At 47.1% G+C, this 13,322-nt stretch overlaps 1 protein-coding gene across 12 annotated transcripts in view; it reads right to left on the bottom strand.

Annotated features, from left to right (window-relative positions):
* ebf3a (EBF transcription factor 3a) overlaps positions 1-13,322 on the bottom strand; it is a 102,805-nt gene that overhangs the window by 34,177 nt on the left and 55,306 nt on the right. For 6 of the 12 annotated variants that reach the window (XM_013134113.4, XM_013134110.4, XM_013134114.4 and 3 more), the window contains exons 7-8: positions 6,605-6,686; positions 2,389-2,533 (exon numbers count right to left, since the gene is read on the bottom strand). In XM_013134113.4, coding sequence (XP_012989567.1) covers positions 2,389-2,533; positions 6,605-6,686 — 227 coding nt within the window. The remainder of the gene's footprint in view (positions 1-2,388; positions 2,534-6,604; positions 6,687-13,322) is intronic. The other 6 variants (XM_013134117.4, XM_013134115.4, XM_020047212.3 and 3 more) reach the window with 1 other exon arrangement.

Below are 13,322 nucleotides of genomic sequence, written 5' to 3'. Positions count from 1 at the left end.
ATTATTATTATTAGATTTTTTTTTATTAATGGTAGTAGCATTATAATTATTAGCAGAAGTAGTACTAACTGCATTATAACAAAAAATAATGATTACAATTAATATCAATTGTGGTAGAATTACTATTATCAGCATTACTAGTATTAGTAGTGGTAGCTGGAGTATTAAACAGCCAGTAATTATTATTACTGATCCCCAGACAGTCTAAAGCGCCTAGCTGGACTCTGAATGTCAGGCTGGACATGGAGAGGATTCAACTTCATGACTGTATGTCCTGCTTCCACCACCGCAATCTAACAACAATACTCGTGCTAAATGAAATAAGGCAGAGACAATCTCTCACTTGCTTGCTCCTTTTCTCTCCCTCTCTCTCTTCCTCCCTCTCCCTCTCTCTCTCTCTCTCGTTCTCTCTCTTTCTGAAAATTAACTGATGGATGCTGAGATTTGACTCAGCCCTATGAAAATGAGTGGGAGTTTTAGAAGTGCTTCCATTTAATGAAGGCACAATAAAAATACTTATAAACTGAAACCTAGCGTAACACTTCTTCCTTCAATGTCTGAGAATACTCTTCAGTAAATCTTACCGATCTATCCAGCTAAGGCTGACCTCTGACCCCAAACACAGAACACACACAAACGCATCCTTCAACACAGTCCACACACACTTTATAGATGTTTTTCTTCTTCACTTAATAAAGGGAAGATGGAGGAGATACCCTGCAGATTAGGAGATTGACCATCATACCACCACCTCAACAAATATGGATTTAGAAGGGGGTCTGCGGTAAATTGGGCTTTGAAGACAAATTGCCCCAGTGGTGGTTGTGAACGAGGGTGGGTGGGCTGGGTTTAGATGGGGGGGGGGGGGGTGTGTTTGTCAAGGGGTTGGGTGAGCAGGCTGTGCAGGCGCCAGTTACCCTGTCCCGCGGGAGACCCTCAGACAGGGGAGGATGGTGGTGGGGAGGGGGGGGAGGGAGGGGGGGGGTAGAGGGCTCAACCTCTTTAATTGCTCTCCTAATTAAAGCCGGTTGCTAGGCAAAACACACCTTCCATCCCATGGATACAGAGCGCAGCAAGAGACAAACAATGCGTCATGAGCTGTAACGACTTCCCTGCTCAGGGCTAACCGCCAATTAATATGTTTCTCTCTTTCTGCCCGTTTTGTCATTAGTAAAGAACCCTCCCAAAAAATATATATATTTGCCTTTCCTTACCCTGCAGAGGTTTAGGGATTGATTCAGTGCGTTTAATTGATTTGGTGCCTTTCTTTTTGTTTCCTGTGGCATTATTAAAACACTTTTTTCTACATTAGTAAAGTGCTAATTAACACCTAATTAAGACACAGAAAAACAAATGTTATGTCTTTAAAGTTTTTGGAAACACAGCATTATACATACAAGCCCCTTGTACTTGCCAGGGAGAACTAGTTAATACACTCTTGCAAAGTGTTTGGACTGAACTGAATCCAACAGGGAAGGTCAGAAGGTTGCAAGGTGGAGGCACTCGGTGCTTTGTGCATTTATATTTCCCAGAATTCCCATCTCCATTTTCTTCTTTCTTTTCCCGTTTCCTGCAGAGCAATGACCTGATCTGGGGTCAGCTCTGCATTACACTAGTGCTTTAATTAATAAGGTCCTAGCTCCTAGCTCCAGAACGCTCCAGAAACATTAACAGCAACTTGACTGAGCCACAAATGATTTGCAGACAAATCTTTTTTAGAAGCCATGTGAGCAAGTGCCATGTCAAGAGAACCTAAACAGAGTTCACCACATATTCGTCACAGTGAGCAGTTTGAATCAGAATAATACTACCAATAATATGCATTTTTTTAAATGACTTAAGCTAAGTAAAAGGCAGGATACAATCTACAATGAGGTGGAAAAATTTCAGAACAAAGATGCTGTGATACTATAAAGGAAGAGATGTGCTCAGCAGGCACAATGCTAGGAAGGTTTTTCATCATAGCATCTACCAGAGCAGAGGTACAGAAGATGAAAGACTACAAGAGGAATAAAGATCTGGAAGAAATAAACTACCTGGAGAGTTTTTAGAAAGTTAAAAAGCTAAGTGTAAAGAAAATATTGGGGGAAAAGGAACTAGGGTGTTTCAAAATAAAGGTTTTTGAAAACATAGGTTCTTTTATTTGACTTGTTTGCATGCTCAGAAGAAACTAAAGAATGTCTCTTATAAAGCTTACAAAGGTGCAGATGGCAGGCTAGAGGAAAGGCAGAAGAAAGCAAAGAGCTAAAGAGCTGAACTAGAGCGTTTCTCAAAATAAAAGTTCAAAAGCTAAATGAGGAAAAAGTGTCTGGAACTTAAGGAACTAAAGCATGAGACTATAGAGCCTATAAAGCCTTTCAAAATAAAAGTCATGTAGAATGTGCCTACCATGGTCCAGATAAGGAGTGGTCGTACCTTCAGAAGGGTCTAGACGTCGAGCCCTTCTGCCGTGCTTGGAGTTGTTGTGGACAAACATGTTGTCCGAGACCGCCAGAACATGGCCGTCCACGTTGACCGTTGTAGATACGACAACCTGCCACAGGAGTGAAAGGGGGAGCCAGTCATTAAAACAGTCCATCGGAGTATTGGTCCTGGTCACAGGACGTCCTGGACTCTACGAATGGGAGCTTGGTTTTAAAACCCTGTGCAGTTAATTGTTTGAATTATTTTGCTTGACTTTCCTCCACTGGCCAGAACAGAATAAGCTGAAGTGGGTTTTGTTTTAAATGCTAAGTTCTATGCCACACTGTACCAAGAAAACAAAACACATCTCCTTAATCCTACACTCCCTATCATTTTTGTTCCAAAGAAACAAGGGAAAAACAGCTTGATTTATCTTGCTTCTCTCTGCCTCTCTTTTCCCTCTTCCTCTCTCCCCCCTTTGCTGTCTCCCTCCCTTCTCCCTTTTTATCTCTTTCTTTCTTGGCCGGCCTCATGCACATCCCGCTATCTAACCATGTTAGAGTGAATAAAACCACTTTCCTAAGTATGTTCACTTGGTGTCAGGTCCATGAAATTATTTGAGGCAGTCTATGAGTGATGTTTTTGAAAAATTGGTATTACTATTTCTCTTTTCTTCTAAAAGTGACTTTCCTTATAGCTAAATATCAGAGAAAAAAGTATTTAATATAACCGGATAATTATATTTATTTTTTTCACATTACAGTAACCTGTCAAATATCAAAACAGTAAGAGGCAAACATCCAAATGACTAAAATCGAAATATTACATCATGAGTCCTCGTGAACAAACATGTGTTCAAAACATTATAGCTAGCTTTTGTTTTGTCCTTAATGTTCCGTCTCTCCTTTATTCATGTGTAAGTACAGACCTCTCCCCTTGAAACGACGAGTGAAAAAAGCACATCAATTTCTGCCTCAAGCACTTCATTAACCTTTACTACGACGAGGAGGGCTGTTTTGTCAAAATAAGACATTGCACTTACAAGTGTGAACGCGCTGATAAAGGATGCTTTTGTCATTTCGAGTGGGTGTAAGCAGTACCTGACACTCATCCTCCAATCTCCATTTTGAATAAACGAGAACAGCATTTCTTTTCCCCCCTCTCCCTCCGTTTCCTCCCCCCTCGGAGCAGGATGCCGGGTGGCAGCGGCTGCTAAGCTTTAGCTACAATTCATCTGCCACTTAAGGAGAGAGGCTCGGCTTGGTTGTCTATCAGCCATTAACATTCCCTCTCCGTCGCCATTCCACCTCCAGCCCTCTCCACTCTAATCGGCACCATCCACATTGATCTATTGACACATTGATCAGCTGTTTCATCTCGTTAGTCTGGCAGCCTCCGCTAGCCTGCCCTGCTCCCTGGCTAGCCCTCTACTTGGGACCAGGGCTTGCAGGGCCCCTGTACTGGGGAGAGGGGGCCCTTTGGGAAGCCTGCCGTGAGTCCCAGTGTACAGGGGGATGGGCTCTGTTTCTGAGAGGGTGGCCTTAAAAACCCAGCGAATGGACAAAACCAGACGTCCTTCATTCTGCTCCCCCAGTAAACAATCCTAATTATACAGTTGCATGTAATGTCTGATAATGAAGGTTTTAGCATCTGAATGGAGACCTGAAGGGGACTAAAGAGGGCCTTGGCTGAATGAATGAATGGATGAAGTGTTTTCACTCACAGAAAAGGAGGAGAGGAGAAAATGAAAGCTCCTCTCCCCTTACCTCTTCCTCTCTCTCTCTCTCTCTCTCTCTCTCTCCCCTTTTCACTCTCCCTCCTTCTCCCTCCTCCTCAAACCCTCTCTCCCTCATGCTCAGGACCATGGTATGTCACTGGAATTCACCTCTCTCTCTTTCTCACCCTCTCCCTCCCTCTCCCACTCTCTGTCTCCCCCCCTCTCTCCCACTCTCTCTCTCCCACTCTCTCTCTCCCACTCTCTGTCTGACTGTTTTTTTTAACAGTGAAAGGGCTTCATTCTTGTGTCCAGGTTCAGAGCCAGGCCGAGGGGGAGATGATGGATAGGCCTTGCCTTGGCTTCCAGCTGGGCTGTGGCGGCTCCCTTCCCAAATAGCCCACTATGCACTTGTTTTGATCAGGGCCCTTAGTGCCCTTCACAGGGAATAGGGTGTCATTTAGGACACCAGGGTGGCAGTGGAGAGGGGAAAGGAGGCATGCAGAAAGCTCGACCTTGCCAAAGGAACACTGTGGTTGGAGCATCTGTGAAATGTATTCTGGAAATGGCATTTAAACCAGCGAGGAGTTAGGGACCCAAGCCAAGAGGGCTCTCTTTAACGTCAACCCCTACAAGAGGGAAGACAGTTTGTCGTTTCTTTTTTTTTTTCAGCATTTTATTTTCCAGGGTTTGATTTCTGTGATTTTCGATTGGATATAGATTTATCAGAATCTAGATGAATTTTTGTCTGCTGCTGAGTTAGACAGAGAGACAGACAGACAGACAGGTAGACAAACAGACAGAGAAAGACAGAGACAGACAGACAGAGAGACAGACAGGAAGTCAGACAGACAGGCAGTCAGACGGACAGGTAGAAAGACAGAGAAAGACAGACAGAGAGAGACAGAGAGACAGACAGAGACAGACAGAGACAGACAGAGACAGACAGACAGAAAGAGAGACAGACAGACAGACAGACAGAGAGAGAGACAGAGACAGCTACAGACAGACAGACACACAGAGAAAGACAGACAGAGAGAGAGACAGACAGAGAGAGACAGACAGACAGAGAGGCAGCAAAAGAGAGATGCACCTTCCATGGTTTAAATGGTTAAACATTTCTTTTTCTCCCTCACCCTCTATCTGTCTTTATCTCTAGATCACACACACACGCACGCACACACGCATGTGCACGCAAACTCACGCACCTCCTCAAGGTGCTGAGGTAGCCCCAGCCTGCTGAAGGTCCTGACATGCTGTTAAGTCCACTTAAACCTTGAGGGAGGCGTGGAGATTAGTTAGAGTGAGACCCCTGAGCCTGAACGGACAGAGGAGAGAAGAGGTCCTCTCCATTCGTCTATCCCTCCATCCCTCCATCCCTCCCTCCTCGTGTCTGGCGGTTCTAGTGTAGAGCGGTAGAGCAGCATTGACGGATGCTTCTTTTAGTCGCCACGGAGACAAAGAGGACACGACCACTCACTCAGGCCTTGACCTTCGGCTCTGAGCGCATGGATCAATATCAACAGTGCCACTGGCACCGGACAAACTATGAAAAATGAACGGTCGAGCTCTGTGTTATTTTCAAGGAGCTCCGCTTGCTCTCAGATACATCTCTATATATATAACTACAACAGGCCGGGTGTCCTGAACGAGTGTTGGAGCTGTTGTCAAGTGATGTGTTCAAGCACTGTTCGACAGAGGGCTATACATTCCCCATGTTGGTGGACTGACACTCGCCACAAATACAGCACACAGCATTTTATGTGTGGCATGTTTCTTGTCATAACGTGAACACTATATCTGAGAGAGAGGTAGATAGAGGGCGAGAGAGAGAAAGAGAATGGGACTAATTCTTCTGAGATGTTCAGACTGTATTCAGTATAAATGGCACGGTGAGTTTGAAACCTTGCATTTCCACACCGGCCTCTAACCTACCAAACTATCCCCTGAGCTCCTGAATAAAGAGGAAAACAGCTACACGGTGGCTCTCCCAGGGGGGGCTTGAGTTCTGTCCATCCTGTCCTGTTTGGTCCTGCCTGACCTGTTTAAATATATCTGCAAAGCAATAAGGTTCAGCTGCTAGCCACCATCAGGTGACATGGGGCCCAAGACAGGACCCTTCACCTGGCCATCATACCTTCAGGGAAATGCAGAGTTCTGGGTTGAATTGCTGTATCGAGGGGTGGGTGTACTGGGGAGGGGGGTGTTTGAGACAAAGAGGGAGAAGGAGACAGATATAAATGGAGAGAGAGGAGGTAGAGAGAGAAAGAGAGATGGAGACAGAAAGAGAGAGAGGGAGATGGACAGAGAGAGAGGGGGGAGAAGGACAGAGTGAGAGAGGGAGATGGACAGAGAGAGGGGGGAGATGGACAGAGAGAGGGGGGAGATGGACAGAGTGAGGGGGGGAGACGGACAGAGTGAGGGGGAGATGGACTGAGTGAGAGGGGAAGACGGAGGATTGTCTGAATGTGTTTTCTTGTGAGTTACCTGGAATCTGCGCATGTCTCGTGGGTTTCCTGCATTCTTCAAGCAGTTCTGATTGCACTTGAGGAAGAATTTCAAGAAAAATCTGAAAAAGAGCAAAAAAGAGACCTCATATTAGACAACCAATCTTTTTCTCAGTTCAGGAGCAGTCCATGGGAATTCATCCAACAGAAAGGGATCTTAATGACAGCTCACATAGCTCCTGTATTATTAACCTGGTGGGGCTGCAACTCTAGCTCTAACCTCTAACCCCTAACCCTAGCCCTAACCCCTAACATCCCAAATCTAGCACCTAGCCCTAACCCTAACCACATCTATATGAGAGCCGCCTCACAAAATACAGCCAATCAAATGACGTTATCTGTGGTCCTTCCGTATCAGCCCCTCCCTACTGGAAGCACAGCATGTGCCTTCTGTCTCTCCGCCGTGACCGTAACGCCGTGCTTCAGGATGACAACCACGTTTAGCGTCCATCTGCCACCTTGCCAAGTCATCAACCAGGAAGCAGTCACACACCTTGTGCCTCGACACAACCATCCACCATTTAAAACCCTAACATGATCAACAGTCAGGTAGATTAGCGTGCACCTGGGGCCACAGAAGGGAGGGGCAGGGGGAGGAACGGAGGGAGGGGGGGATTTAGGGAGGCAGCTAGAAGAAAACAGAGGAAGAGAGCGGGGGTAAGGAGGAGTGGGTATGTAGAGAGGAGGAGAGGAGGTATATGGAGGTGAGGGGTAAGTAGAGAGGAGGAGAGGAGGTTTAAAGAGGTGAGGGGTAAGTAGAGAGGAGGAGAGGAGGTTTAAAGAGGTGAGGGGTATGTAGAGAGGAGGAGAGGAGGTTTAAAGAGGTGAGGGGTATGTCGAGAGGAGGAGAGGAGGTTTAAAGAGGTGAGGGGTATGTCGAGAGGAGGAGAGGAGGTTTAAAGAGGTGAGGGGTAAGTAGAGAGGAGGAGAGGAGGTTTAAAGAGGTGAGGGGTAAGTAGAGAGGAGGAGAGGAGGTATATGGAGGTGAGGGGTATGTAGAGAGGAGGAGAGGAGGTTTAAAGAGGTGAGGGGTATGTAGAGAGGAGGAGAGGAGGTATATGGAGGTGAGGGGTAAGTAGAGAGGAGGAGAGGAGGTTTAAAGAGGTGAGGGGTATGTAGAGAGGAGGAGAGGAGGTATATGGAGGTGAGGGGTATGTAGAGAGGAGGAGAGGAGGTTTAAAGAGGTGAGGGGTATGTAGAGAGGAGGAGAGGAGGTTTAAAGAGGTGAGGGGTATGTAGAGAGGAGGAGAGGAGGTTTAAAGAGGTGAGGGGTATGTAGAGAGGAGGAGAGGAGGTATATGGAGGTGAGGGGTAAGTTATGGCGCTGTCAGGCAATTAAGTTCCCCCCATTCAGGGACATTCTCATGGGGCAATTATGGACCAAATTACAACCTGTCTAATCTCATGAACAAATGTCATGTCTGATAGATCCACGAGGAAGAGGGGAGGACGGCGGAGGAAGGAGCTAGGAAGGTGCCCCCTCCATTCCGCCTGGCAAACGTATGTCGAGCTGATCCCCCTGTATGACCCCAAAGGGGCTGGTGTCAGGTGTACACACGGGGATCCTCCCCTGTCGCCTCCTCGCTCGCTCCTGCTCCGGCAGAGCCTCGTTATGTGACTGTTTAAAATGGACCCTGGCTATTTCCAGGGAGGAGCAGGCAGATACTGAGGCTTAGCGTAGAGACATAGTTGAAAGGTGGAGGCTTACTGTGTCTTTCAAGTTCAATATTTAACAGCGCTAGTCTTCCTAGCTCTATATATACACTGGTAGAAAACCTGCCTCACCGTTGCTCCGTAGAATCTGTATATCAGGCCGTGCTGTTGGAGCATTTATTTTCTCCACGTTTTTTTTTTTTTTTTTACGAATATGTATGTGCCCGTACACAAATATTTACTCTGCGCGGTCCCAATCCCACAGAAGGTTAGGTGCATAATGTTCGATTTCTCTTTTCTCGTTTCGGTGTCATGCATCGCTGATTGTATTTCTGTTGAGTTAACACATGTATTTCACTCAGCAAATATGAAGGCCTCTATGCATGAAGAAAGACTCTCCTTTCCCCGTCGTTCCCCCGGTCACCCGCTTCAGGTTCTCCAAAGGGGACGCGGGCCAGAAGAATGAATCACAATGTGAAATGGCATCTCTAACCCTGAGCACCTCCCTGGTTTCAGCGGTCATTTATACACATTCTCCCCTGAGCATCCCCACTGACACCGCCGAGAGAAACATCGAAGAGGAGGAACGAGAGAGAAGTGGAGGGAGGAGAGGAAGAGGAGGGAGGAGAGGAAGAGGAGGATAAAGTCTCTATTGTATGTCAGAGAACGGTTGTCTTGGTTCAACGTCAATAAACTTGGGTTCAGGTTTTATTGGTTATTGGATGCAGCATGGCTCTCTGTCATTGGATCAGTGATAACACAGAGCAGCACGGATCTCTGTCATTGGATCAGTGATAACAGAGCAGCACGGCTCTCTGTCATTGGATCAGTGATAACACAGAGCAGCACGGATCTCTGTCATTGGATCAGTGATAACACAGAGCAGCACGGCTCTCTGTCATTGGATCAGTGATAACACAGAGCAGCACGGCTCTCTGTCATTGGATCAGTGATAACACAGAGCAGCACGGCTCTCTGTCATTGGATCAGTGATAACACAGAGCAGCACAGCTCTCTGTCATTGGATCAGTGATAACACAGAGCAGCATGGCTCTATGTCATTGGATCAGTGATAACACAGAGCAGCACAGCTCTCTGTCATTGGATCAGTGATAACACAGAGCAGCACAGCTCTCTGTCATTGGATCAGTGATAACACAGAGCAGCACGGCTCTATGTCATTGGATCAGTGATAACACAGAGCAGCATGGCTCTATGTCATTGGATCAGTGATAACACAGAGCAGCACGGCTCTCTGTCATTGGATCAGTGATAACACAGAGCAGCATGGCTCTCTGTCATTGGATCAGTGATAACACAGAGCAGCACGGCTCTCTGTCATCAGAGAATTAGGGTTAATTGCGTACAGTGTGTTTTCGGGGCAGCGGGGTGGCTTCCATTGGACAGGCCATTACAGAGAATGACCAGTATTAACACTAATTCCCTGACCCTCTTTATTTCCCCACAGAGTCATAATCTGTCACCAAGGTAGCAGAGGAAATCAAGCTTGAAATATGGCCTGTATTTACTCCTCTCCTCCTCTCCTCTACGCCGCCTCCTCGTCCTTCCTCCTCCACCCCTCTCCTCCTCCACCTCCCTTCTCCTCTCTGTCAGGAAGTGCCAGTGTTCCAAATTGAGCCCTATACCCTTTACAGAGCACAGCTTTTTTTTAACAGGGCCCACGGATCGCCAATGGGGACAAGGACAGAGGCTGATGCACCAGCTACTACAGGAACAAACGGCCTCTCTGCCAGAGTAAGCCAGCGAAGGCAATAACTCCGGGCTCAGAGAGAGTATTAAAACAGCAGAGGACAGAAGAGAAAGTGCCTGCTGGTTTGTTTGTTATTGCAAGTGCTGAGTCAAACAGCGGCAATCGTCTGGCTGTTCGGGCTAGTGTTTCATAGGTGAGTGTGAGGAACTAGCTAACAAAGCCCAGATGAAACACATCAGCGCAGAGACACTACAAAGAGAGAGAGAGACAGAGACACACTGAGAGAAACAGAGGGAGACAGCACCAGGGAGAGAGGTTCTTCTCATTAAAAGTCATCTCAGCGCAGCACGTACATGTTTAGCTCATTTCTATTTACTGATATAAAGTTGATTAACCAAACGCCTGATGCTAATCTGATGAAAATAATCTCAATTGTCAGTCCTGCTCACATCCGCTCCACAGCAATATCCCGGACGTTAAGCGCCACGTAGTTTAAATTCCACACAGGTATATTGTTAAAATCGGGCCCTTTGTGAGCTGCAGAGGCAATTACGAACCAAACAGTTCTGTTTTTATATTTATTTTTATCCAAACATCTTTCTAACTCTGTGGTGCGGTTGGAGGCGATCAGAAACAAACAGAGAGCCAGTTAAAGGGGAATTTAACGGCGTATCAAGGAGTTCACAGCATTAGATCTAGGCAGCGGGGGAGAAAAATTAACTGCAATTACGTTTGATTAAAGCTATCCTTCTCAATAATCAGCCGGCGTGTCAGACCACCAGGCTTTGGTGACCAGCGGTATGGGGGGAAAGGTGTTGGGTGATATTAGGCGCCAATAAAGAGGATATTAGCATAGCTAATTAGAGGCATGGTGAAACCCGGGGAACGGGGCCTCTGAGTATTGTAATGTGTAAAATAATTGGACGGGGCAGTTATCAATTACGCCAAAAGCGAATTTGGTTTGTCGAAGGGAGAAGAACAAAAAAAAAACGCTGAGCAGACGTGTTTAATTTTGGCGGTGGCGTGGACTCTCCGGTGTCATGTGGGATTGTGTGTGTGTGTGTGTGTGTGCGTGTGCGTGCGTGCATGCGTGCGTGTGACTGTACTGCAGGCGCTAACGCCGCTTTCATCTCCGACTAGCAACTTTCCCCCCGTCGACAAATGACTGATAAAACGATCTTGCCCGAGCGAGCGCCCGACCAGAGCAGGTAATTAATTGGACTTGTCCCTTGCTCTGCGTTCGCCATTGCTCTTTCACACCTAACCAACGTCACTAATCACATCATAATGATTTCTCCCCCTCTGGTCAAACCGGAGAAAAAAGTAGATTGTCTCCTTAGAAATGCAAGGGGCACGGCATTCTAACCAACTCAGTCTCAGCTTCACAGGCTGCAGTAATTGAGGAGAAAAAAGGGGGACTTGAAGTCGTGGCAGTAATTCATCAGTGCTATAATGTTCTCTTCTTATCTACACTCATTGGATCCCTAGATCATTTTTCCACCCTGAGACTCAAAGGAAAACCCTTAACCCCCACACTTCTGCTTTATTTATTCTTCTCTCCCTCATCCTCTCGCCTCACCCTACATTTGTAAAAGAGAAAAGACATAAAAACAAAAGAGGGGAAGAGGAAGTTCTGCTGTTTGTAATTGGAGGTAGAGTTACTCCTCCTAATCTTCACCTACTCTCCTGTCCTCTGCTCTGCCCTGCTTTCCTCTCCTGGTTTATCCTGTCTTAGTGTAGGCCCGCAATACAGAATCTATCTATAATTCTGACAGGAGAGGAGAGCCAGAGAGCTACAGGAGAGCAGGAAGTGAACCAGAGATAATACGCTTCCTCTTTCACACGCCATCCCATGCATGTTAGCTCCATTCGATTGGGAGTGGGGTTTTTTGTTTTGTGAGAGGATGTTTAGCTGACAGTTTGCCAATACCGACTAAGAAAATGTTGGCCATCACCAACACTGTTTTAAGGTCTAACAGGATATTTCTGTCTCTTCACTGGCCACCTGCCTATCACACATGGAGGAACACATAGCATTTGTATTAAGAAAAACTGCTCACATTAGTTTTCTCACCCATTCTGATAGTCGGATAAATTGATACAGACCACGAATAACTATGTGTGTCTGCCAAACCCGTCAAAGGCCAAACAAGGAAGAGGGGGGAAAAAACGGTATAAAATCAGCGCTGTTATTGGCCCGCGGTTAGTCACTGGAAGTTCCCCTTCAACGCAGACGCTGCTAATTGGTGGCGAGGCACAGAAAGCTGTGGTCCCAGCTGTGGGGCTTTCCAGGCAGGCCATCAGTCGCTCCGAGTATTGATTACCCAGCCGCCATCCGAGCTGATCGGGCCGGGTCTCCTCTCCGCCCCCCGCCACCACCCACCCTGCCAGTGAGACAATGCCCCCGCTCCCCTCCCTCCCCGCTCCCCTCCCTCCCCCCACCTCCTCAGAAAGCCTGTAATGAGGGCTTCCCATACAGGAGTACATTCTGCTGACACCAGAGCGCAGGGCGCTGATAGCACACAGGTCAATATATATTGGATTTCCAAAATGCTGGGGTCTTAATGTCAGCTCCTCTCTCTCTCTCTCTCTCTCTGTCTATCTCTCTCTTTCTCACACTCTCTCTCTCTGTCTATCTCTCTCTCTCTCTCCCTCTCTTCAAACTCATCAGCCGTCGTTCCCAAGGTTTTACTCACTGAAGGGCTGCGTCCCGTTTGCCATCATGTTCCCTACTCGTTTTCAGTAGTGGGGAACTATATAGCACAGGGAGCATGCTGTCATTCAGGACGCAGCCACGGGCCAGTAAAGATGGGCATAAAACAGAGGGGAAAACAGACCTCCATTAGGCTGATTTATTTTTCAAATATGCCATGACAAATTCCTTTAACACCGGCCCTTATTAAATTGGTGTAGGTTTTTATGTTATGGATCCCTTCAGATGGACACATGACATCATTGGTGGGGGGGTGAGGGGAGGTGAGGGGAGGTGAGGGGAGGCGTGGGGAGGCGTGGGGAGGCGTGGGGAGGTGTGGGGGGGAGGATGGACCAGGAGGGCACTGCTACTCTAGAGCAGGAACCAGATGGTCCATTGTAAGCAGCCACACGTTTGCCTTTCCTCTGCTTTTTTTCTTCTCTTTTTCTCATACCCTCCAGACACACACACACACACACACACACACACATACACACACACAGACACACACAGACAGTATTCCATTTCGATGCAAGACCACTCCTGTCTTCCACGGAGTCCCGGCTGACCCTCACGTACAGTAGAACATGTGAACACGCTACACAGCCATTGAGGAATATTCCGGGCTCGACTCCGGAGTTC

This window comes from Esox lucius, chromosome 6 (genome assembly GCF_011004845.1).
Source record: "Esox lucius isolate fEsoLuc1 chromosome 6, fEsoLuc1.pri, whole genome shotgun sequence".
NCBI lineage: Eukaryota > Metazoa > Chordata > Actinopteri > Esociformes > Esocidae > Esox > Esox lucius.
Note: the sequence above shows the minus strand (reverse complement) of the source record. Positions and strands in the feature narration are given on the sequence as shown.